The 26,206-nt window shown below is 37.0% G+C and overlaps 1 protein-coding gene across 1 annotated transcript; it reads right to left on the reverse strand.

Annotated features, from left to right (window-relative positions):
* Positions 1-15,970: 15,970 nt before the first annotated feature.
* LOC137710799 (uncharacterized) lies at positions 15,971-22,136 on the reverse strand. Its single transcript, XM_068449930.1, has 14 exons — positions 21,754-22,136; positions 20,586-21,396; positions 20,376-20,511; positions 20,223-20,295; positions 20,036-20,134; positions 19,618-19,920; positions 19,407-19,514; positions 18,703-18,774; positions 18,349-18,435; positions 18,101-18,172; positions 17,915-18,004; positions 17,233-17,340; positions 16,599-16,667; positions 15,971-16,388 (listed from the first exon to the last, which is right to left on the reverse strand). Exons 1-14 carry the CDS (start codon positions 21,976-21,978, stop codon positions 16,314-16,316), a joined length of 2,328 nt encoding a protein of 775 aa, XP_068306031.1. The 5' UTR covers positions 21,979-22,136; the 3' UTR covers positions 15,971-16,313.
* Positions 22,137-26,206: the final 4,070 nt, after the last annotated feature.

Raw genomic sequence — 26,206 nt, forward strand, 5'->3', positions numbered from 1 at the left:
TATTCAAATTTCAAGAAATCTAGCGATGCGATTGTTGCAGATGTTAAACACCAACCCAGTTTCCAATTTTGTAGAAAACTGGACATCCATCTTATAAGTGCCAAAACCTCATTTGTAGTTTAGATCGAAACGGCGATCGTACGAGGTCACAATTCACCCAACATGATCATCGGGGGTGAACAATAATTGGGGATCGGATGCGGGCACACGAAAGTTGTTCGTTATCCTCTTATTCATATCATACTAAAATTTGGGTCAGATCCAACAGTTTGCTCTTCCTATAATTCTCAAACACTACCGTTGATACATGACCATGATTAGAAAGAAAAAGGGAAGTATAGTGAGTTAATATTTACTTTTTCCTTATCATTATTAATCTTGTTATTAAAGTGTTTGGTGCTGTATAATCACCAATCATACGTTAATATATATGTGAATGGCGCGGCACCGTCACCTTTCTTATAATAACAATTATTATCTTTAAGTTTTGATATTTATGTGAATGGTGCTCAATTAAAGCCCTTGTCACAATCATTAGTTAGTTAAAGCAATTTGTTTATAGTGGTTGGAATTATCACCCTATGCTTTAATTTACTTATTGTGCTACATTTTTTTATGATGAGTATATACATGATCAGAAGTTCCTTGATCAAATTAGAACTTGAAGTTTCTTGATCCTCATTGTATAAAAAGATCGAACCTGAAGTTCCTTAATCATTAGCATATATAAAGATTGGACCTGAAGTTCCATCATATAAAAAGATTGGGCCAGAAGTTCCTTGATTGATGCAAATGATGACTATAAATTTCTTAACAGTAATGCTATTCTTACCATATTTTTATACCACATTTATATATCACCTTATGTAACATCTGATATGGACAACAACATCATTTAAATTAATCAGAATTTAATTTAAATTACAAAACTATTTAATAAACCAATAATTAAAAATAAAAAAAAAGCTGGAATTAAATGATGACTGTGAAATTAAATGTTGTTTCTATCCCTTTCTCGCATAGATTTAAATCCAGTTTCTGTAGGAATAGTTTTGTATCGGATCGATCCAAACAAGGCGCAGAAATGGACAATGTCGATGTTGAAGCTGGTGCGGAAGACGAGTTCGATGGCCAGAAGGGTCGCAAGTACCGCTCCGTCGTCGACGACGATCGGGCGGTGCTCGAGATGTCTCCCATGTATCCTTTTTCCTCTTCCTCGACTTCTATCCCCATCCACCAAGCTTCACTCAAGTATCTAAGTAGTCTTTATCTGAGACTTAGGGAATTGAATGGTGGTTAAAGAATGAATTTTGTTGCGTTTAATGGGTTTATTGTGGAAAATGAGTTAAACCCACAAGTTCATTTGATGCTTTAAGCTTTGTGTATGATGGAGTCTTGTCGGAAATCAGTAAAAACTCTGGCTTTGATGGGTTTACTAGGTTTTCTTCGATTTCATGATCTGGTTGTTTCTTAAAGATCCAGACCTTGAACCAGAAAGAATAGTATAGCTCCATTACTTCATCTGCTTGAGGTGACTGAAAAAAAAAAAAAGGCTTAAAAGTGGAAGAATAAACGGGAGAAGGCAAGATGGAGCGGGGAAGGAAGGAGAAGACTCATTGTATGCTACAATCACCATTTAATTTCAGTTTTTTTTTAATTATTGGTTTATTAAATGGTTTTTAATTTAAATTAAATTCTGATTAATTTAAATGATGTGGTTGTCCACATCAAATGCCACATAAGGTGATATATAAATATGATATAAAAACATGGTAAGAATAACATTACTGATTTCTTAATCCATGTACAGATTAAGTATGAGTATGAATTCCAAAAATATGAACCTAAAAGTTTTAATGATGTCGACATCAAGAATGAATTTCGAGTACATATGAATAACGTTAAGAACTTAAAGTTCTAACATTTTCTGTAGACATGTGTTATATATAGTATGAATTAAGTATCGTAAGTTTCGTCATCCTGAATTTCTTCCTTTTTGGGAATAAGAAAATTGTGAAGTTAGCAAAACTTGATTTTGTTACTATCGACATCTTATACAAGAGATACTTTCATGAATTCATAATGCCCAAGAATTATGTGATATTAGAAAACATCTTTGCTAAACAACTCATTGAATCATATTCATGGAACCATAAGTTTTCATCATTTATTCATTGATTCATAGTAATGAAACTAGAAGTTTTCATAGTTTCCTATATCTAACAAACTGAACCAGAAGTTTCAGACATGTATAAAACCCAAAAAGAGGGAACTTTTCTATACATACACATGAATTACAACAACAACAAAAGGAAAAAGGGAAGCTTTCACAAAAGTTGATCATGTGAAACCTTAGTACTTGACAAAACTTTAGAAGGAAGAAGCACCTAAGGTTGATCATTTGAAGCCTCAGTACTTGGTAGAACTCTAGATAGTGGAGGCAATGGATACCTTCGGAATAAAGCCACGAACCTCTGATGGTCACTTTGAATCCGACTTTCGAATTCCTGCAGCTAGTCAAGCTTTCTTTCATGTTGGTTGAGTAATTATTTGCAAGTATGTGCAACTCTCTATTCTTATGCTTGAGTCCTCTAATCTCTTGTCTAAGACTTGCCACCTCAATCGCTAATGATTCAACTTGGCGAGTTCAAGCAAGTCGACATTGGCCCATGTTGGATACAAAACTCGCACACTGAATATTGAAAGCCAAAAAGTCTTGAAAAGCCAATTCATCAAACCATTTTGAAAGTATTCTTTTGTCTTTTGGAAGTAAGAAGGTTCTTAGCTACTACAGCAGCAGTTATATCATTCTTCATCGCAAAGTCCCTAACCGTAAGAGGACCATTAGAGGATAAGAAGGATGGGCACCAAATATTGTCCTAAAGAGGCACGTCTGCATCTTCCACAACATTCAAATCAAAACAATGGTCAGATGGGCAAGCCATTTCCAGAAAAGATGAAAGAAAAGGAAACCAGATAAAGTGAAATCTCAGAAATACAACAGAAGCAATTTTCACAGGCGGGCAACTTTGTGTGCATTTTGGATACAATTGATGTCTCAATAAAAGAATAGGGAACATGGCCACTTGTAATTGAAGAGACTACTTTTCGAATTTCAAAAGTCAGATTTTCCTGAATAAAATTCATTGGCATTTCTTAGACGCAACCTCAGCTTTTTAGTTATCAAGGACAACTCTGCCAAAATATCTTTGAGAAAGTTGAAGCACGTGAATTTTACTATTCCAACTACGCAGATGTTGCTGACAAGTGTGAATGGGATAGTCCCAACAACACCACTACCTGCTATTAGGCAATCCCTCTATATGTCGACCTCCGCCCTCCATGGCAAGGTAGAGCTCCAAAAGTGTCTAACTCTTCTTCCTCGCCTAGAATACATCTTTAACCAAGTCTCTCAAAATACTCAGCTTCCCTCATCTCTGAGAATACTTCTTCAACCAAGTCCCTCAAAATGCCAAACTCACTTTCTCAGCAAGAAAATATTTTAGCCAAGAAGTTTTACAATAGCATCAAATCGTTCTACTTTTTTCTTCAAGAACAAAAGTATCTCATATCATGCTTTTTTCCTGTCTTTTCCTTTGCCCTTGCTTTTGTCTACAAACAAGGAGAAAGAAAGCAATTAGTCAAAACTTGAAATCAAACTTCCGGTCTGAAATTGATTAGCTGGAACCTTTGCTTGATTGCTTACCTTGCATTGCTCTCGAGTATTCATCTTCAGCTATTGTTGGCGTAGGATTTCAAGTCACCAACACTACAAAACAGTTGATACATTGTTGGCTCTTTACACTGAAGCTACCAAGGATGGATGAGTCACCAAGAAATGATGTTTTGAAGGACATTCAAAGGCAAAGGTTGCACACCACTTCTGCTATGCAGGAGGTTGAAGCTGAAGGATCAATAATGAACCCATAGAATTTCAAATGGAGAAAATGAGTGACTGACTAAGTGAATGGAAGACCAAAATTCAATGATGGAAATCCTACTCATAACCCCAGCAAACTCTAGCTACCCTGTATAATTTCCAAAGGAGAATGTGTCATGAAGTGTAGAAAATCCTTAAAGGATTCAAATTGCTTGAAGAAAGCCGTGGAAGGGTAAAACACAAATCATGTACTCTATACCAGTGGATGGCATAAAATGCCTTGGTTAGGACTATCATTATGATATTGTTATAACATACTAAATCTCTTGCAAGAGTTTATATTAAAATGGAACTCCTAAAGAGTCTAGAAAAAATAGAAAGTGTTAAAAGAAATATTGTCTCGAGCTGCAGATCGAACAATATACCAGCATGATTCTTATCCATCAAAATGTTTATGGTATTAAAGAAACATATGGATTGAAGAACATGAGTTGGACACTCAAATTATTAATCAATTTTTAGACATTAAAGAAAAATCATTCATCCTCGTGAGGAAAATGATGAATTGATATTTGGTCCAGAACTACCATATCTCAGTGAAGTATGTGCTTTAGGCCTCGTTTGGCACGTGGGATAACACATCAGATAGGATTAATAATATGGAAGTAGTTGTTTGGTGCACTCTCGTACTAAATAAGCACTTTCTTAATTAACGGGTCTATCAAATTTTATATGGTTGAACCCGGATTATTAAAACATCCCAAAAGCTCGAGATAATTAGTCGGGCCGCATTCTCTCCACCTTCACGAAGCCGCCACTCCTCAACAAGTTCTCCACCCCGGCCACCACTCCTCTACAATTAGTTCTAAGCAATTTCCCATCTGGTTTGCTGTTTCTTATTTCATCGCGTCTTACTCGTCGACATCAAAGTGTGACGATGTGGACGAAGATGTAGTTCAGATCAAGAAGCTCGATCTTCATCGTCAACAACAACAACCTCAACAACTCAATCATCCCGTAGCCAATGGCGTTGGATCCAACAACGACTCATGTTAACTCAAACTAGCACCACGAATTGATTTCTTTTCTTCATCAATTTGCATCTTCAATTTAATTAATAGCATTGTTTTGGTGGTGAATCGATGTGGGTTTTAGGAGATTGAAGAAATTAGGAAGGGGGTTCGTATGGGAGGTTGGGGAAGATGAAGAAATAAAGGCACGCTGGGAGATAAAACTCAACCTGTGGTTTTTTTTTCTTTTTTTTTTAATTTTTTTTTTATGATGATTAATTCCTTTTTTTTTGTTTTTCTATGGTTTTCTCTCTTTTTATTCATTTTAAGAACAATATGAACCATTGCACAGATTAATCTGACAAAACACCAAATGCCCGACTAATTTAGTCAATACTATCTGATGACTATTTATCTCATCCGACTGAAATAATCAGTACTGTCTGAGTTGTTAAACGAGGCCTTACTGTATTTAGCTAATACACAGAATCAAATGTTACATTTTCTATGAAGCACAATACCAACGTATGGGCATTATAATGAAGTAAAGTTTATCTATTGATATCTCATGGAAATTATATATATGTGCTTGTTCTATTTCAAAGAGATGACTATGTGACAGTCCGTCCCGAATTATTTGTAACGTAGGTGTGAGAAGACTAAATTGCCCTTGGATGTTAGTTGTCGTTGTGGGGTGTTGTTTAGTTGTTTCTTTCGGTTGTTGGCTCAACTAAGACCACACAAACATACACACTCACACCTGTGCGTTATCTCTCTCCTTCATCTTTTGATTTTCTGAAATTTGTCTATACAAACCATACAGACAACCTTCAAACATCATAAATCACTCATGGATCAAGGTTTTAATTGGTGTCTTTGAGTTCTTAGCAAGCTCCTGAGTACATCCATACCATTTGTGAGACTTGAAACCTTCGAAAACCTCGAGAACCCTAACCTCATATTTCATGCACTGTTCATGCACACATGATCATGAACTTTTTAGGAGTTTTTAAGATCATAGGGAGGTTTAGAACACTCTCATGAAGCTTGGAGAAGAAAGTTGAAGTGTTTTGGACGTCGGGAAGCCCAGTTTTAGTGAGTTGCAGTTTTGGCTGGAATATCGTGAGTTTTTCCGGCGAGATTCCGTTGGTTTTAGGTCCCTAAAGTGGTAAGGTTTTGTTCTACTCTTCGTAAGCTTCATTTTCATACAAAATTCGTGAATTTTGGTTGAGAAACGAGTGAGATTTAACGAATGAAAGTTTTTCCCAGTTTTTCGGCTATGGCGACGGAGTTCGGCGGCTAGCCGGAGAAGAAAAGGGAGTATTATGTTAGTTTAACGAAATATTCATAACGATAGTAACGGCGTCAGGTTAGTTTTAACGGAATATTCCTAACGGCGTTAACTACCGTCATCAGTGTGCCAGGCAAGTGTCTACGCGTGGCCGGCGCGTGGGTAGTCAGAAAATGATTTTAAAAATATGAGGATGTTCATGAGGTTGAGTATATCACGTTGGGTATATTCAAGCACCCCATTTGAGCATTGTATGAGAAGTTATTACCTAGTTTTGGCTATGTGCTTTAAATTGACATTTGTATAGTTGTTTCGCATATAGGTGAGACCTATCCTGAGGACGAGCACAATCACTCAAGGCTCGAGGGCTACGACCCTTCCACATACCAGTGAGTGGACTTTTGGTTTTCCGTATATACCTATATACTTGAGAGTTTTCCCAGAAAATGAAATTGAATGTTTATATGTTTTAAAATGCTATGCAAAGTGTCTGCCTAGAGTTAGGGCATAGTCCTTTACATGATGTTCACCTCCCGCCCAAAGTTGCATATATGTATGTTTGGTGGTGCGGATGCACAGGTAAGTGCCAGGTAAGTTTATAGTTTATAGTTGTGAATTAGTGGTTATGTGAGATGCATTGAGAGCTCATATATCTGCACCTCGGTGTTAGTGCTCCCGCCTAGAGTTAGGGCATAGTCCTTTACATGATGTTCACCTCCCGCACCACACGCTCATCTTGGATCCAAGTTAGGTGCACAGTCATGTCGTACTGACCATTATAGGTGGTTCCGACTCGTAGGCAACCCGCGATTATTTGCACAGTCTTCACGTGATCGTAGCACTTGAGCGTATTTATTTACACCTAGTCATGTCGTACTGACCACTTTAGGTGGTTCCGACTCGTGTGCAGGTATAGTTGTTGAGATATGGATTAAGCTCTAGATTCAGCCCTACAGGTCACGTTAGGTAACTCCGGCTGACATATCATTTGCATTGATTGATATCACCTGATTTTCATATTTATGCTGAGATATTTGACATGGCATATTTGTGAATGTTGCTATTCTGAGCATGGTTGTGGTGTGTGTGTGTGTGTGTGTATTCTATTTTCTGGGAAATTATACAGGTTTTACGGAGAGGGGTTAGAACTTTTGAGAATTAAATGATTTTGAAAAGCTTTGTTTTTGCCCACTCACACTTTCTGTTTTGCGCTTCTCTAGGTTTTAGGTAGAATCACTTTGGTGGCTCACGAGGACTTTGATGGTGGTTCTAACAGAATAACACAAATGTAGGATCACCTTTGGGTGTTGTGTAATTAGTATTCGTTCTACTGGACTGTACGTAGGTATTTTGTGCTTTGATTATGTTTATTACACTTAGTCTTACACTAGCGTATTACTTTAACTAGTTTATCTAGTAGTTTGGTTTTTATTTATTCGTTTTTCTATTATTATTTATACTTCTGCACTGTGCACAGGGCTAAGTCACTCTCATGTGACGGCCAGCACGCCTTGATTTCGATCAGGGTGTGTCAGTTTGGTATCAGAGCCTAGGTTTGGTAATCCTGCATATTTTGTGAGTTTTCTAATTGTTTTGGTGTCTTCTGTCAAAACTATGCCGCCTCGTAGAGAACCACGTCGCTCAGCTAAGCTTAGTTTCCCCGATATAGCTCAGTTGGGGGAAGATATTGCTACTGCTATTCAATCTGCGCTCCGCCCTCCTCATAGGACACCTTTAGAGACCATGTATAATTTAAAGCTGGATAAGTTTGAGGGTCATGAAGGATATGAGGGAGCTGAGCAGTGGCTTGAACATATTGAAAAGACTTTTCGAGTGTTGCAAAGTCAAGGGAATCTTCCTTCTGAAAAGTGGTTAGAGACGACTTCATGGTTCTTAGGTAAAGAATCGGCATCCTGGTGGGGACAGGAGATTTGTCATTTAACCCCAGAGAAAGTTGCTAACTGGGAAGTGTTTAAACGGTTGTTTCGGAAAAGGTTTGTTCCCCCTGAGTATATTGATCGTAATAAGTAAGAATTTACTGAATTGAAGTAGAGGAAGTTAACGGCGAATGAGTATTACAGGAGATTCACTGATTTGTCTCGTTATCATCCGGAAGTTGCTGCTAATCTAGTTGAGATGATTCGTCGTTTCAGATTGGGTATTAAGAAGAAGTGGCGTTCTATGGCGACCACTACTCCTTGTGATACTTATCAGGAGTTCTATGAGATTTTGTTAAGGATTGAGGATTCTGAGAATATGCTTAGCGAGAGTGAAGAAGAAGAAAATGATGGTAATCAAAAGAAAGATGATAAAGGTAAAGGTCAAGCTTCTGAAGGACCTCGCAAGACTCAAAGCTTTAAGCGAAGTAACAGCAGTGGATGTTTTACATGTGGGACATAGAGCTGTAAGTTGTCCTCAGAATCAGCAGAGGCCCCAGCAGCCTTTCTTACCACCACCAGTGTGGATCCAACAAGTTCCAGGGTCTAGTGGTTTTGGTCAAATGGGTCGTGGTGGTGCTTACCATTATCAAGGTGACGCTGTTCCTTATGCTTTAAGGCAGTATCTGTATCCCTAGGATCCTTATTCTCAGAGTGGGTATCCTTAGTATTCTGGAGGCTATATGTCATATCCTCCCATTCCAGCTGGTGGATCTCAATGGTACTAGGGAAGACAGCCCCAACAAAGAGAGATTGCTTCTAGTAGTGCAGGATCTTCAAGGCAGTCTGGTCAGCCTAGTCAGGGGCATAATGCGCAGAGTCGAGGTGGTCAAACTAGCAGAGGTCGTGGTGGACTACAACAGACCCAGGGGCGTATCCACAATATTTCTTTGCAGGATGCTCCGAATAATCCTGACTTTATCATGGGTCCGTTAAATATCCTTGGTTATTTTGCTAGAGTATTGATTGATTGTGGTGCTACACATTCCGTTATTTCTCATACATTTGCTCAAGTGACACAACCTCACCCTACACCTCTAAGGTATGATTTAGAGTTTCCTATGCCTAGAGGGGAGATATGTTATGTCTATTGTGTGTATCTAGGATGTCCAGTGATGGTGGAGGATGTAGTTATGCCAGCTAACCTTATCCCGTTAAATGTTGTTGATTTTGATGTGATTTTGGGCACATATTGGTTGCATTATAATCATGCCAATATAGATTGCTATGGGAAAACAGTTACTTTCCATCGTCCTGGATTACCTGTCGTTACTTTTGTGTGTGAACAGAGTGGGGTGAGACATGGTGTTATTTCTGCTGTGAGAGCAAAAAGGCTATTATCAAAAGATTGCCAGAGATATTTAGCCCATGCGATGTTGAATGATGTTGCTCCTAGTAGCGTGGAGGACGTAAGGGTAGTCAGGCATTTTCTTGATGTATTCCCTGATGATTTACCTGGATTGCCTCCAGACCGAGATGTGGAGTTCACTATTGATTTGCTTCCAAGTACAAATCCTATATCCTTAACTTCTTATCGAATAGCTCCTGCTGAGTTTAGGGAATTGAAAATTCAGTTGTAGGAACTAGTGGATAAAGGTTTTATTCAGCCTAGTACTTCACCCTGGGGAGCTCCAGTGTTGTGTGTGAGGAAGAAAGACGAGACTTTGAGGCTATGCATTGATTACTGGCAATTGAATCGGATAACAATTAAAAACCGTTATCCATTGCCGCATATAGATGATTTGTTTGATCAACTTCGAGGTGCTTGCATATTTTCTAAGATTGATTTGAGGTCTGGTTATTACCAGTTGAAGATCAGCAGTGAGGATGTCCCTAAGATAGCTTTTAGGACTCGTTATGGTCATTACGAGTTTCTGGTAATGACATTTAGATTAACGAAAGCACCCGCAGCTTTTATGGATTTGATGAATCAAGTATTCCAGCCATATTTAGACAAGTTTGTCATTGTCTTTATTGACGATATCTTGGTATACTCTAAGTCTAAATTTGAGCATGTACAACATCTTACTTTGGTGTTGAAAAGATTGAGGGAACACCAATTGTATGCTAAGTTTAGCACGTACGAATTTTGGTTAGATCAAGTGGCATTTTTGGGACATGTCATATCTACTCAAGGTATGTTGGTGGATCCTCAAAAGGTAGCAGTCGTTGAGAATTAGGAACAGCCACTAATCGTCACCGAGGTACGAAGTTTTCTGGGTTTAGCAGGGTATTACCGACGGTTTGTAAAGGATTTTCCATGATTGCTTTACCACTGACGAGGCTAACTAGGAAGGATGTTAAATTTGAGTGAGATGATAATTGTGAGCAGAGTTTCCAGTAGTTGAAGTATTGTCTCACTCATGCACCTATTATGGCACTCCCAAATGATAGTGGCAATTTCGAAATCTACAGTGATGCTTCTTTGAATGGTCTGGGTTGTGTGCTGATGCAACATGGTAGGGTGATTACTTATGCTTCACGACAATTAAAGCCTCATGAGATAATTACCCTACGCATAATTTAGAGTTAGCAGCCATTATCTTTTCCTTGAAGATGTGGAGATATTATCTTTATGGAGAAAAATGTAAGATTTTCACGGCTCATAAGAGTCTTCAATATCTCTTCACTCAGAGGGATCTTAATCTTCGACAGCGGAGATGGTTGCAACTGCTTAGTGATTATGATTGCACGATTGATTATCATCCTAGTCGAGCAAATGTGGTAGCTAACGCACTTAGCAGAAAATCTTAGGGCCGTATTAATGCTTTATACGCTAGTCGTGTTCCTCTTCTGGCAGACTTGAGGTGAACTGAAGTGAGGTTAGGGGTAGAAGATTGAGAGGAAGCCTTACTTGCTAATTTTCAAGTTAGGCCAATTTTAATTGATCATGTACTTGAAGCCTAGATGGATGATGAAAAGACCCAGGAAATAATTCAAGCAAGGAATCAGGGGAAAAAGAAAGACTTCAGAATTTGAGAGTCTGATGGCATGCTTATACAAGAGAGTAGAATGTATGTGCTGAATAATTTGGAATTAAAGAAAGCAATTCTTGATGAAGCGCATATCTCAGCTTATGCAATGCATCCAGCTGGTACTAAAATGTATCATACCATTCGACCATTTTATTATTGGTCGGGTATGAAAAGAGAGATAGCTGAGTATGTGAGTAGGTGTGCCATTTGTCAACAGGTTAAAGTTGAAAGGAAAAAGCCGTTTGGGTTGTTGCAGCCGCTTCCCATTCCACAGTGGAAATGGGAAAACATTACTATAGATTTTGTGTACAGCTTCATCGTACACATAATGGTTATGATGCCATTTGGGTGATAGTTGATCGGCTTACTAAGTCAGCGCATTTTATTCCAGTGACGGAGAAATATTCTTTAAGCCGATTAGCTAAATTATTCATATCGAATATTGTGAAGTACCATGGAGTTCCAATGAATATTGTCTCGGATCGTGACCCTAGATTTACTTCTAAATTTTGGGTAGCTTTTCAGGAAGCTTTGGGTTTGAGATTACTATATAGTACGACATATCATCCTCAGATAGACGAACAATCAGAGAGGACCATTTAGACATTGGAGGATATGTTGAGATCTTCGGTGTTGCAATTTGGTGACGCTTGGCACAAGCAGTTAGATTTAATGGAATTTTCCTACAACAACAACTTTCATTCAAGTTTAGGCATGTCACCTTTGGAGGCACTGTACGGTAAATCTTGTCGTACACCTTTACGTTGGTCATAGATCGGAGAAAGAGTTTTGGTGGGCTCCGAGATTATAGATGAAACTACTTAGAATGTTCAGGTAATTAAGTCTAACCTGAAAGCGACCCAGGATCGACAAAAGAGCTTAGCGGATAGGCATGCCACTAACAGGGTGTATAAAGTTGGTGATTGGGTGTTTCTGAAGTTATCACCGTGGGTAGGTGTAGTATGGTTCAGAAAGAAAGGCAAGCTAAGTCCCAGGTACATCGGACCATATCAGATCACCGAGTGAGTTGGTGAAGTTGCTTACAGGCTTGAGTTGCCTTCTGAGCTGGCTAAAGTGCATAATGTTTTTCATGTGTCTATGCTTTGTCATTACTTTGCGGATCCGTCGTATGTGATACCTCCTCAACCATTGGAAATAAATCCGGATTTGACATATGATGAGGAACCAGTAACGATTTTGGATTGGAAAGAAAAGGTTCTGAGGAACAAAACTGTGAGTTTAGTGAAAGTTTAGTGGATGAATCACTCAATGGAGGAGGTTACTTGGGAGACAGATGACCGGATGAGAGAGTTGTATCCATGCTTGTTTTATGATTACTAGTGTTTGAGTTGTGGTAGTTGTGTAATTTCAGGGATGAAATTCTCTTAAGAGGGGTAGGTTGTAACAGTCCGTCTCGAATTATTTGCACCGTAGGTGTGAGAAGACTAAATTTCCCTTGGATGTTAGTTGCCGTTGTGGGGTGTTGTTTAGTTGTTTCTTTTGGTTGTTGACTCAACTAGGACCACACAAACATATACAGTCACACCCGTGCATTCTCTCTTTTCTTCCTCTTTCGATTTTCTGAAATTTTTCTGTACAAACCGTACAGACAACCTTTGAACACCATAAACCATTCACAGATTGAGGTTTTAATTGGTGTCTTTGAGTTCTTGGCAAGCTCCTGAGTACATCCATACCATTTGTGAGACTTGAAACCTTCGAAAACCTCGAGAACCTTAATCCCAGATTTCATGCATTGTTCATGCACACATGATCGTGAAGTTTTTAGGAGTTTTTAAGGTCATAGGGAGTTTTAGAACACTCTCACGAAGCTCGGAGAAGAAAGTTGAAGTGTTTTGGACGTCGGGAAGCCTAGTTTCAGTGAGTTGCAGGTTTGGCCGGAATATCGTGGGTTTTTTCTGGTGAGATTCCGTTGGTTTTAAGTCCCCAAAGTGGTAAGGTTTTGTTCTACTCTTTGTAAGCTTCATCTTCATACAAAATTCGTGAATTTTGGTTGAGAAATGAGTGAGATTTGACGAATGAAAGTTTTTCCCAGTTTTCCGACGATGGCGACGGAGTCCGACGGCTAGCCAGATAAGAAAGGGGAATATTTTGTTAATTTTAACGGAATATTCATAACGATAGTAACGGTGTTAGGTTAGTTTTAACGGAATATTCCCAACGACGTTAACTACCGTCGTCAGTGTGCCAGACACGTTCCTGCGCGTGGCCGGCGAGTCTGGCTGTGCCTTGGCTGGCGCGTGGCTGCGCGTGGGTAGTCAGAAAATTATTTTAAAAATATGAGGATGTTTATGAGGTTGAGTAGATCACGTTGGTATATTCAAGCACCCTATTTAAGCATTGTATGAGAAGTTATTACCTAGTTTTGGTTATGTGCTTTAAATTGACGTTTTTATAGTTGTTTCGCATATAGGTGAGACCTATCTTGAGGACGAGCGCAGTCACTCAAGGCTCGGGGGCTACAACTCTTCCACATACCAGTGAGTGGGCTTTTGGCTTTCCGTATATACCTATATACTTGAGAGTTTTCCCAAAAAATGAAATTGAATGTTTATATGTTTTCAAATGCCATGCAAAGTGTTTGCCTATTTATTTATGCATTAGTAGTTGCATATATGTATGTTTAGTGCTGTGGACGCACATGTAAGTTCCAGTTAAGTTTATAGTTTATGATTGTGAATTAGTGGTTATGTGAGATGCATTGAGAGCTCATAAACCTGCACCACGGTGTTAGTGCTCCCGCCCAGAGTTAGGGCACGGTCCTTCATGTGATGTTCACCTCTCGCACCATACGCTCATCTTGGATCCAAGTTAGGTGCACAGTCCTGTCCTACAGACCACTATAGGTGGTTCCGATTCGTAGGTGACCCGCGATTATTCACACAGTTTTCACGTGATCGTAGCACTTGAGCGTATTTATTTACACCTAGTCCTGTCGTACAGACCACTTAGGTGGTTCCGACTCGTGTGCAAGTATAGTTGTTGAGATGTGGATTAAGCTCTAGATTCAGCAGTACAGGTCACGTTAAGTGACTCTGGCTGACATATCATTTGCATTGATTAATATCACCTGATTTTCATATTTATGCTGAGATATTTGACATGGCATATTTGTGAATGTTGCTATTCTGAGCATGGTTGGGGTGTGTGTGTGTGTGTGTGTATTCTATTTTCTGGGAAATTATACAGGTTTTACGGAGAGGGGTTAGAACTTTTGAGAATGAAATGATTTTGAAAAGTTTTGTTTTTGCCCACTCACACTTTCTGTTTTGCGCCCCTCTAGGTTTTAGGTAGAAGCGCTTTGGTGGCTCACAAGGACTTTGACGGTGGTTCTGACAGAACAACATAAATGTAGGATCACTTTTGGGTGTTGTGTAATTAGTATTCATCCTACTGGACTGCACTTAGGCTTTTTGTGCTCTGATTATATTTATCACACTTAGTCTTACACTAGTGTATTACTTTAACCAGTTTATCTAGTAGTTTGGTTTTTATTTATTCGCTTTTCTATTATTATTTATACTTTCGAACTGTGCACAGGGTTACGTCACTCTCACGTGACAGCCAGCACGCCTTGATTTCGGTCGGGGTGTGTCAACTAAGTACCAGTTTGGTACTGCTTAAATTTTTTTTAAAACCAGGAATGAAAAAAAGTTGAGCTCAATATTGTGTTTGGTAACTCAACAACAAAGCACTTATTTTCAAAATTATTGCGAGAAACAGTTGAAAAATGGAAGCAGCTATTTGCTGCTTTCAAAAACCAACTTTTTATTTTAGAAACACAGGTGAACAGTAATGTTTAATGAAAGTTTGCATATGCCGATCCTACCCTCACCTCTCGCGTCATCTTCTTCCTTACTCTGCATCTCACTGGTTCTCTCCCTCCCGTCTCACTCGTTCGCTCCCAACTTATCGCCCCAAACCCAATCCCCAACCTGGAACTTCATTCCCAGCTCAAACCTCCACCTCCTGCCACATCAAAATTCCTATATAATTTGATTGCAACCCCTTTTTGAACCCCCACCACAACTTCCAATCTCAATCAACGTTATGAACTTTCGAGATTTGAATTGGCTTCATCTGGTTGCCAAGCTTCGATTCCACTACAGCAAAGATTCAATATTTTCTCAATTTCAACAGAAGCAAGCTAGTGTTTTTTTACCGAAGGCAGCAACTTGAGTTGGAGGATTTGATGTGGGTGTTGATAGAGATGTCGGGGAAAGAGAACTTGGGGGCGGTGTACGAGGTGGTGCTGAACGACGGGAGCACCATAGCGGCGAAACGGCTCAAGGATGCTGTAGTGGTGGTGATGGCTGTGTGATGGTCGATGATCACGACGGAGATGATGCTTGGGCAATGATCTCTCTCGTAATGGAGTCAAATGGAGATAGAAATGCAGAATTACAGATGCACATTGAAGGGGTGGGCCCATTTAACATAAAAAAATTACATATTTTTTCATATTGATTTATCTTATAATTTTTTTTTATCTATGTGAAAAATTTAATTGCCACATCATCAGTTAACTGTAAACTTCACAGAATTTTTAACAGAAGTATGAAATTGTAATGAAAATGTAAGTAAATGTATAAGATTGAAATGTTTTAAAGATGTATGAGATTGCAATTGCACTCAAAGATGTTATAAATATTTTTCTTTTAAAAATAAAGTATATTAGTAATTCACCTTTATTTGTTAAGAAAATTAAATTAATGACATATCTAGTATTATACCCTTCTTAATCATTTCACAGAGCCACAACTGTTTTACATAAAAGTATAACAAACACTATAATACTGCTTTTTTTTCTTCCAAAAGCACTTTTACAAAAATGTTTACCAAACACTCTACTGCTTTATTTCACAGCTGCTTATTCTCATAGTACAGCAGAAACAGTTTTTTTTTCAAGCACAACAATACCAAACCAATCCTAAATTAGTACCAAACTTGGATTTGGATCCCCAAAGATAAAAAAGGAGATACAATAGAAAGGAAAAGGAGCTTTCTGCATTCATAAACTAATAACTCTAAATTATAGCTTGGAGGATTTACAGATCCCCATCTCTACAAAATGAAGAAACAATTTCAATCCTCCCCGCCATGGAAACAATTTCCTTTTCTACCTTTACAAAATTCCAAATGATGCCTATCAAGAACGAAACTGCACTCGCAGCACTTACAACTCGGATAAGAACAGAACTAGCCTACCCTGCTTGTACATGTTAGAATCACAGATTTCATCTCTTCTTTGTCCAGTGAAGTTTGAACTATTACCTGAAAAAAAAGAGTAATGCAATCGATAATTGATTCTTTGCTCTAAAGTCACTAAAATGCTTGCTTTTTAATAAGCACTTCTAATGCCTTAAAAGCAAGATAATTAGATTGAGATAAGCATTGTTTTTTTCTTTTTTTTTTTAAGGAATAAAAAAGGAAAATAGTAACTGAAGCCTTGAAGGCAAAACTGCTGTGGTTTCCACAACTCACCTCTTGTACTTTATTTTCCGATCGAGCAAGTAACTTGTACTGATTCTCAAACATGGATGCCATATAAACCTGCATTGAAAAGATAGATCCAAAGCAGATATTTGAGTTCGGCAAGATAAGTAAACTATTTTGAAGAAGTGGACACAGATTTAGACAAATATAAGCTGAACTAGTTTTTCTAGCAAAAACATGACGCTAAGAAGTCCAGGTCAAAGAAGAGACATTTTCCAGCATACTAATACAACACAAAAAGCATTAGAAAGGGATAGACTCCCAACCGAATCAGATTCCTTGAACAATTAATGTATTGGTTACAACACATTGTTAAGCATTTGTGCAGTCTGTTGAACAAACTCATCAACCATGCACCATAGTCATGTTACCTTACAGTCTTTCAAATGAGAAACAAGGTACGTTTTTATTCTGTAAAATTATAAAATCCCTAAATACGTTCCCACATACAAATTTAGATTACTAGACACAGCAACAAATTCATAACCAATAGTCATAAATCTAAAAGTTTGGTGATTAACCTTGATCAAGCAAATTACATGACAGTGCAATTTAAAGTACATAATCGTACCCTGCTTTCTATCAACCTTAACCTTGATCAAGAAATGTTAGGTGTTCGTACCTGAAATGTTGGAGCTAACCCTGGGCTCAAGAAATAGCGACCTTTTGAGACAGACTGGATTCGTTCGGTTTGTTGCAGCTCTTTGATAAGACAGTCGACAGCAGCCCACTGTCAAAACTATTGAATCAGATAACGTGTTGATATGCAATAGAAACATCATATATAGAGTCAGCTCATGAAGTTACCAGATAGTTTACATACGTATAATAGTATCATTGAGGTTACATCTTCTATTTTTTTTTCATCAAAGAGATAAACATATGACAAGTGAAATTAGATTCATGCATGATCACATATAGATTAAGTACAATAGCAAATTAAATTATCACCATAAATCACATTCTATACCAAAAAGGAAAAAATACATAAAACATGCTACTTTCTTGTTCATGTCATGGCATGATTCTAAACAAAATCTGTTCTTGCTGATTTAAATCCTTGCAACAACAAAATTCCCAAATGTCTTCCACTCTAAACAAAATCTGTTAACTGCTTTATGGTTTATGCATTTATTTTTTATTTTTGATTTTTAGTTTCGGAAAAAGCATTTGATTTCTCTTATTCTTAACTAAAGCTGGCGTTAGCATATAAACATTACAAGTATGCGCTATGCTGTCCACAAGTATGATGATGTAACTAGACTAATATATCCCACTCAACATGTGAACAAAAATAAATAAACCTCAGTATCTGCTTGTGCTGCTTCTAATCTCCCATCTAAACTATCACGATCACCAACCACAGACTCCAAGGTTTCCATCAATGGATCTGGCTGCAAAAAACACGAATGAATCTTTCTTAGTAATTGAATATCTCATCAATCAAAATTAGATATGTGTGCTTACAAAATCCATAAGATATACATTACCAATATCTCCTTTAATGACAAGAAGATACGTTCAAGTGCAAAATCCAGTTGGTAAACTTTTGCCTCCATAATCTGAGATCAGAAAGAGTTTCTTTATGTGATAAACAAGATGCATAGAGAAAGTAGCAAAACAGTAAGAAACACCGAAACTCTAAAAGTTGGTAACGAACTAAGTACAAATCACAAACTTCAGTGGAATAGACTGAATTTGAAATAGTATCCTACAGTTTGATCATTGACCAAATTACCTGGCCAACTTTGAAGTAAGAAGAGGGATCCACAGTAGCGTCCCAAGATATTTCTGTCTGATGGATTAATGCAGGCACTCCTTCAACCTACATAATTTTAACTAGGTTCATTTTTGTGAGAAAAACTAGGTATCTCAGTCTTGGCTCCATTTTCAGGACCCTTAAACTAATGAAATATAGCACAAAGAATTGTGCCAAAGCCAGATGGTAGCAAGGCAATCCATCAACAGATTATTTTGAATAACTTATACATAAAAAAAAATCTCATAGTGGAACAAAAACTGTGATATCACAACAACCGAGTAAAGTATTTTTCCACTTCCAGAGACAATGAGCGGAAAACCTTTCAGTTACCTCAACAAAAACACCAAAATAAGTAATTTTCTTGATGCAGCATTTCACGACATCTCCAACTTGAAGTTTTGCCTGCCATAAGAATTACCATAAGAGATTAAAACAACATAGTTCATACTCGGAATTGTACAATAAGCTTTCGAGAGAACATGGCCTTCAGACATTTAATATATTAGTGACAAGATTGCTTCTCAGTTATATAAGAATCACCTACGTAAAAGAGATTTTTCAGACCAACGTACAAATATATTTGGATGAACTAATAATTTCCAATTTTGGGAGTAAAGGATATGTTCTTGCTCAAGTTCCAACCAGAAATCATTTTAATCAACTTACACATATAGCATATACCAGAAATCATATTAATTAATTTCCAGAGACCAATTCCCTTTCCCAGGTTCCAACCAGAAATGTAGTCCTTACATACTAAAAACAAAATATAAAAAACTGATTTCTCACAATCAGCTTCAGGAAGTTTATACCCACACACACACACACACACACAAACACTTTTCCACCACTCTTAACAATAAAAAAATTGGTTTAGTCTTCGACTCTTCGGAAAATGTTGAACATGATGATCTCTTAAATACAGAAATGGAAATAGTTGTTACCAAATACTGTAGCTTAAAAAGAATACTAAAAGAGTAAAGGAAAGACAAACAGCATTCAAGATACATCACAAATGAAAGTGGCCTTCTCACCATGAGACTTCTTTTTCTCTCAACCGACTCTTCCTTCTCTTTTGGCCTCACTGAAAATACCAGCTTCCCAAACTTTCTGTTGGCCAACACCACTTGTACTCTGATTTTCTACAAAATTAAGTTTCCAAAAATTAATTTAAAGGAATAAATGATGACAATGAAGTTTCCAAATGCAGCAGTAATGTTCTAATTCAGGTCACTTTCTTCAAACCTGGCCAACAAATGATGATAAGAATTTGATTTTCTCTTGGTCATAAATCGTAAGAAGGTCTTCCAATTTCATATCTGGCGAAACTACTTCCTCACTTTTTGTATCTGTATCAGGATCTTCTAGGCTTGGATTAGGAAGAGTATTTGATTCCACCATATCGTAACTTCCAATAATTCCTAGATTTCGCCTGTACAATGACGGGTCTAAGCCCTTCTGTCTCAACCATGACTCAAAAGCTAAGAACTTCCACTTGGAAGCAAGATTACGGTATGGCAGAAATCCAATTAAAGAGCGGAAAGATACCTGTCGTAAAGGTAAACTCAAACTCAGAAAGGTCAGATGGAAAGTAAATATGGTTAATAAAAAACAGTACAGAACAAATAGGAGCCTATGAAATGGCTGTCCAAAGTGTACTTACAACAAAACCCCTGGTGCTAGCACTTATCAGTTCTACATCTCCCCTGTCTCCATTTTTAACCATATTTTCAGCCATAACCCAATCAGCATCTTCATGACCCTATAGATTTATAGAATATGAATTTTTTGTAACAGAAAAAAATTCAAGTTAAGGAAAAATCCGAGTTAAATGTGAAAAAAGCACTGACCTCAATTAGTGATTCTCGCATATTTTCAGAGCCAACAAAAATGCTCTCTTCATCGTTAACAGGTTTGTTTAATCTATAAGAAAACAACCTGCTAATCAGGCCAAATATAAACTTAGAGTTGAGACATAAACATTTGAAACTCCTTTCATTTACCTTTTCGGTTTTCCTTGTAATGCAGTGTCCATCGTCAAGTCAACATTAGAAACAGGTAAGCTTGTATCAGACAGTTCACTCGAATCAGATACCTCCTCACTGGACTCCATAGTGCTCTGCTCATATGGCTGCAATCCTTAAAATTTCGAGCACAATATTAATTTGACAATCCTAGCTGAAGAAATTCTATAAAGCAACATAGAGTAGTACCTATAAGGGTGTCATCCTTTTGACCAGGACCATCTTTGGATTCTTCAAGACTGTTTCTTGTTGTGCTAGTTGCAGTAAATTCAGACAAATCCTTGGAGCTATCATTATCTTCAACAGTATCAACGATACTAGATTCGCCATTCTCAGATTGCTCATTATCATCTTCACTCTTTGTTATGACGCCAGTTGCTTTGGGTTTTTCTAATAAAGTAAAACCGCTAACTTTATCATTTTCTTCTCTCCACTTCTCCATTTCTGCATCACCAATGACATTCTTATCCGCATCACTAGATTGCTCTTGTTTATTTTCGCTACTTTCATCAACACTCACTGGTTGCGGTTTTCTCAACAATGTCATATCACTAAACTTCTCCTTTGGTTGCTTAATCCTCATCTTCAAGGACAAATTCGGTTTAATTTGCAACCTTGAAGGCATATCTTCAATGTCATCCTCATTAAACAAAGTCGGCTTTCTCAAAATAACATTAGGAACACTACGTTTAGTAGGTTCCACGGGCTTGGAAACTGGGCGTCTCAGGTTCTTATTCAGCGACACTCTTGGCTTATCATCCACTTCAAATTTGACTCCTTTCTTTGGTACCGGTCGGACCAAGTTCACACCATCCAATGACCTAGATGACTGAACTTCCTTAGGCCCATCTAAAGGTACCTCCTTTTCTTGGCTGGTTTGAACTTCCTTGGCCCCATCAAAAGGTACTTCCTTTATCTCTACAATTTTACCCTTGTTCTTGTAAAAACTTTTCTCAATATCCATATAACTAGCTTCTGGGTTTGCTTTTCTTCCCAAAATCTGCAATACAGAATAATAACATTCTCAAAAAAAATAAAAAATAAAAAAAAGAATCCAATAGAACCACCATGCCATAACAATTCATACATAAACACACACACAGTCTCTCTCTCTCTCTCTCTCTCTCTCTCTCTCACACACACACACACACACACACAGACACATATACATATACACAGAGAAATCTTCTAAATTACCATATAACTAGCTTCTGGGTTTACTTTTTCTACCCAAAATCTACAATTTAAAAACAATAACATCTTAGAGAAACTAAAAGGTTTATCTACCAATTCTAACAAGTTCGTATGCAAATTTTATCAAACAACTGTTTGTTGTGCAAACACAACACATAGATACCTTGGCAATCGTAAGTTTGGGGTCCTCGCCGATCAAGCGACCGAACTTGAGCTCCATTTGGTCCAAAGGGTCGAGCTTTGGCTCCTCCCTGGAACCGAAAACAACCCATTTCTTGTGCCTCGGAGGGAAATTTTGGGTTGTGGAAGAAAATGAAGGAAGAAGACGAGTGCGAGTGAGAAAGAAAGGGGTGGTGTTGGTGGTGAGGGAGAGAGAGAAACCGTCCATTTCTAGAGAGAGAAAGGAACAGCCAAGCTCATCAGAATTTAGAGTGTGGTAATGGATGCAGTTTCAGATAATAGTAAAGATTACTGGGTGAAAGGCTTTGGAGGTTTTGGGGAATGAACGAACAAGTTCTATTATCCGCCGGAGAGCACGACGTGGCGTTTATCCGAATCTTTGAAAATTGGCATGAGTACTAGGGACTTGCCTGCTTAAGCATAGGAGATGTCAAATTTTAAATTTGAATTTGACAGTATTTTGATATTTTTCAAAACTTTACTCTTCATCTCATATGTCAAATTAAATATTATTTTATTATACTATTTTCTTTTTATTTTATTTTATTAAACTATTATTTTATGCCCCTTCTTTCTAAACTTTTCATTTTCTGCAATTTCTGCAGATTTGATAAAAAAAAAAAAAAAAAATTTGCAATTTCGATTCCCATTGCTTCTGCCATGGTCTCAACACCAGAAACCTTTATCCTCCCCAACGCTTCTGGTAACCTCGTCTCATCCGTCAGTGCCACCCATTTCCCCTCCAACCTTTCTTTGTCAACCTCGCCCCAAAGTCCTCCTATCTTTATCATGGAAGCCATTGCAACACTCCTCCGTCGTCGTTGGACATTTCTGTCATAGAATTCATGGCAGTACAGAGGCCCAAATTTCCTAAAATAATTTCAACCACCTTCGTAATTTTTCTTCTGGGTGAAATTTCCTTCAACCATATTTCCCCAAATAGTTTCGCAGTTAAATTATCAAATCATGCGATGATTTTCTTTGGGTAAATTGGGTATGAGGGAAGCCACTAACCTTCTCCGTGCATGTTGGGGTCCCAAATTCGGAGACTTTGAGATGGGATTTTGGTGGGAAAAAGGTAGTGTGCTGCGAAGAGAAATAGAGCAGATTGTAGTGTGCTGTAGAGAGAGAGCGCAAAGCGAGTTTTAGATCTAATAAAAAAATTAATAAAAAAATATTTGACACTGCTGTCAAAGGGGGAGAGCTGTCATTCCATGTCATACCACATCAGATTTGGCTTGTCGGTTTGAAATCATTGTTGCTGCCTTTTATGATTGTTAATGTTGATTTGGACAATTTGGCATCTCATCATTAACAGTTATAAAAGGCAGCAACAATGATTTCCCACCAAAAAGCCAAATCTAATGTGGCATGAAATGGAATGGCAGCTTTCTCCCTTGCTGTCAAATTTGACAGCAGTGTCAAATATTTTTTTATTAGATATGGAACTCTCTCTGTGCTCTCTCTCTCTCTCCGCAGCACACTACCTTCTGCTCTCTCTCTTCACAGCACACTACCCTTTTCCCACCAAAATCCCATCTCAAAGTCTCCGAATTTTGGGACCCCAACATGCACGGAGAAGATTAGCGGCTTCCCTCATACCCAATTTACCCAAAGAAAATCATTGCATGATTTGATAATTTGACTGCGAAACTATTTGGGGAAATTTAGCTGAAGGAAATTTCACCCAGAAGAAAAATTACGAAGGAGGTTGAAATTATTTGGGGAAATTTGGGCTTCTGTATTGCCATGAATTCCATGACGGAAAAGTCTGACGACGACGGAGAAGTGCTGCCATGGCTTCCACGATAAGGATTTTGGGGCAGGGTTGACAGAGAAAGGTTGGAGGAGAAGTGGGTGGCACCGACGGATGAGACGAGGTTACCGGAAGCGCTGGGGAGGACAAAGGTTTCTAGCGTTGAGACCATGGCAGAAACAATGGGAATCGAAATTGCATAATTTTTTTTTTTTATCAAATCTGTAGAAATTGCAGAAAAGGATAAGTCTAGAAAGAAGGGGCATAAAATAATAGTTCAATAAAATAAAATGAAAAGAAAATAGTGTAATAAAATAATATTTAATTTGACATATCGGATGAAGGGTAAAATTTTGAAAAATGTCAAAATACCATATAGGCTGTCAAATTCAAATTTTATGTTTAAAATTTGACATTTCATTTGGAGATGCTCTTAGACTATCTTTAAATAAGATGTCAAATCTTATATAATTAAATATGAAGGTAAGAGCAAGCTCTAATCAATATGTCAATCTTATGTGAAGGCTAACCTCTTGCCACGAGCCAGTGGCAATCTTTGTAATTTTATCTTTGTTTTAAATATTTTTATTTTAAAAAACTAAAGGGAAAAAATTGTCCACTATGAGTAGTTTTATTCTGTTAGTGAATTCTTTTTCACAATAATATTGATTGTTTTAAAATCTTAATTAAGGAGGGATAATTTTGGAATTATGAATCTTTCACCTTGTTTGCTCCTGGCTTTATATATGTAGAATCTTTTTTTTTTCAAATTTAATCAAGGGATAACTTGATATAGATCCAATTTTGTGAGCCATTAGTAGAATTAGTCCACTTCATTGAAATGGGTCCAATAATTGAGATTCCACGTATGCTTATTTATGATTTGTACCATATTTACCCCTTAGGCTTATAAATTGTTGTAAATACACAAAATTTCTTAATTATGGGATTATTTGTCGTTTAACTAATCCCCTAATTGTAGGATTAGTTATAGCCATATAATCACCTCAACCCCCAGTCCGTTTCATCCCTCCTTTTTTTCCTTCTTCCAAACAATTCCCTCTATCAATCCTCCTCTTTTTTGTCTCTTCTTTTCATGGGTGACATTTTTGTGTTCTTCCCTCCAAATTTGTTCCTTTAATGAAGGTATATTATATCATTTTATATTTCTATGTTCTGCCATGTAGGTTCCTAGCATTTTTCTTCCAATACAATACGTAGTTTATTTTTGTTTTGCAAGTAGATTATATCTGCTTTGTAGTTATAAAGCATTTTTCTTCCTATACAATAGGTAGGTAGTTACTAGATTATATCGGTTTTGTTTTCTTCATAAATAGTAGGTGGTTACTAGATAATATTTTAGTTTGAGTATTTAAATATTCAAAATTTAAAGACTGAATAAATGATAAAAAAATTAAAGAATTTAAATATTTTTATCTGAAGGGGCAAAATTGATATCAAAATATGTAATTGGATAACTGAACTCAGTCCAAAAAACTACCTATGTTTTTGGAACTAGATCCAAAAGCCCCTTTAATCAAACATTTCTTGTATTTTTATTACATTATCCTTTGAATATCCAGTTCAAAGATGCATGGTTAGGCCTAGTTTGGTATTATTATTATTTTCACTAAAAACTGCTTCACTTTAAAGTAAACCTGACAATTTCTTACACAACCGGTTAACATGACACGTAAATGACACGAAAATAATGGGTTTCAGGTCAACATGGTAACTAATATATCGTGTCGTTATTGGGTCACATGATAAGAATCCGTTAATAACGGGTCCTTAACAGGTTTACACGAGGGTGACATGTGGATAACCCGTTTCGACACATTAAGAAAAAAGTTATTTTGACGATTTTAATGTTGTTTAAACTACTAGAAAAACTTACTATAAAATTCAATAGCATATTGTAAAGTATATTGTATATTAATATATATTATTGTATTATTATTCTATATAAATTTAAAATTTTAAGTTTTATTTATTTATTTATTTTCATAGTATACTATAGGCAAATAGTAAAAAAAATTATAAAACACAGTAAAAATAAAAATATCAAGTAATTTAAAAATACCAAACACATTATAAATACAAATATCAAGTAATTTAAAAATACGAAACACATTTGAATGGTTTACAATGTTTGGTTTTTTATGCTTAGTTTATGTGGAAGAGAGTGCTAATGTGGAAAATCTTAATGAAAACATCATCAATATAATTCTTGAAAAGAATATATCAAGTCAAAGTTCTAATATCATTTTCTTTGGTGATTGATGAAAATTGAAGGGTTTTATATTGTAAAAAACGAACAAGATTCCTCAATCTTGAAACGCACATCCCTCCATTTTGCATATCCTTGAACATTTGATATTTTGTAGTAATGTACTAATGTTTTTTCATTAGGCTCTTATTTTGAAGCATGTAATACTTGAAAGATAAATGTTTTTTTTATGTTTTGAAGTAATATTTATGTGACCACGTGGTATGCATATACTAATTTAGTAATATGTTTTCCATTTTTTGTTGGGTCAAATTATGTTTTTTTATTTTCATTTAAAATATATTTTCTTTAACGGGTAACGGGTCGGGTCATATTACTTGGTAATATTAACAGGTCGATTTTGGGTCAGGTCATAATATTTGTTTACTTTAACGGGTGTTACACGACACG

This window comes from Pyrus communis, chromosome 12 (genome assembly GCF_963583255.1).
Source record: "Pyrus communis chromosome 12, drPyrComm1.1, whole genome shotgun sequence".
In the NCBI taxonomy this organism is placed as follows: Eukaryota; Viridiplantae; Streptophyta; class Magnoliopsida; order Rosales; family Rosaceae; genus Pyrus; species Pyrus communis.

What these genes read in the sequence shown, in the direction of transcription:
- LOC137710799 (XM_068449930.1), bottom strand. Translation starts at nt 21,978, where the DNA reads ATGGACGGTTTCTCTCTCTCCCTCACCACCAACACCACCCCTTTCTTT. An exon ending in CTAGCACCAGGGGTTTTGTT is followed by an intron (nt 19,921 to 20,035) that starts GTAAGTACACTT and finishes CCTTTACGACAG; the next exon opens with GTATCTTTCCGCTCTTTAAT. An exon ending in TATCATCATTTGTTGGCCAG is followed by an intron (nt 19,515 to 19,617) that starts GTTTGAAGAAAG and finishes TTAATTTTGTAG; the next exon opens with AAAATCAGAGTACAAGTGGT.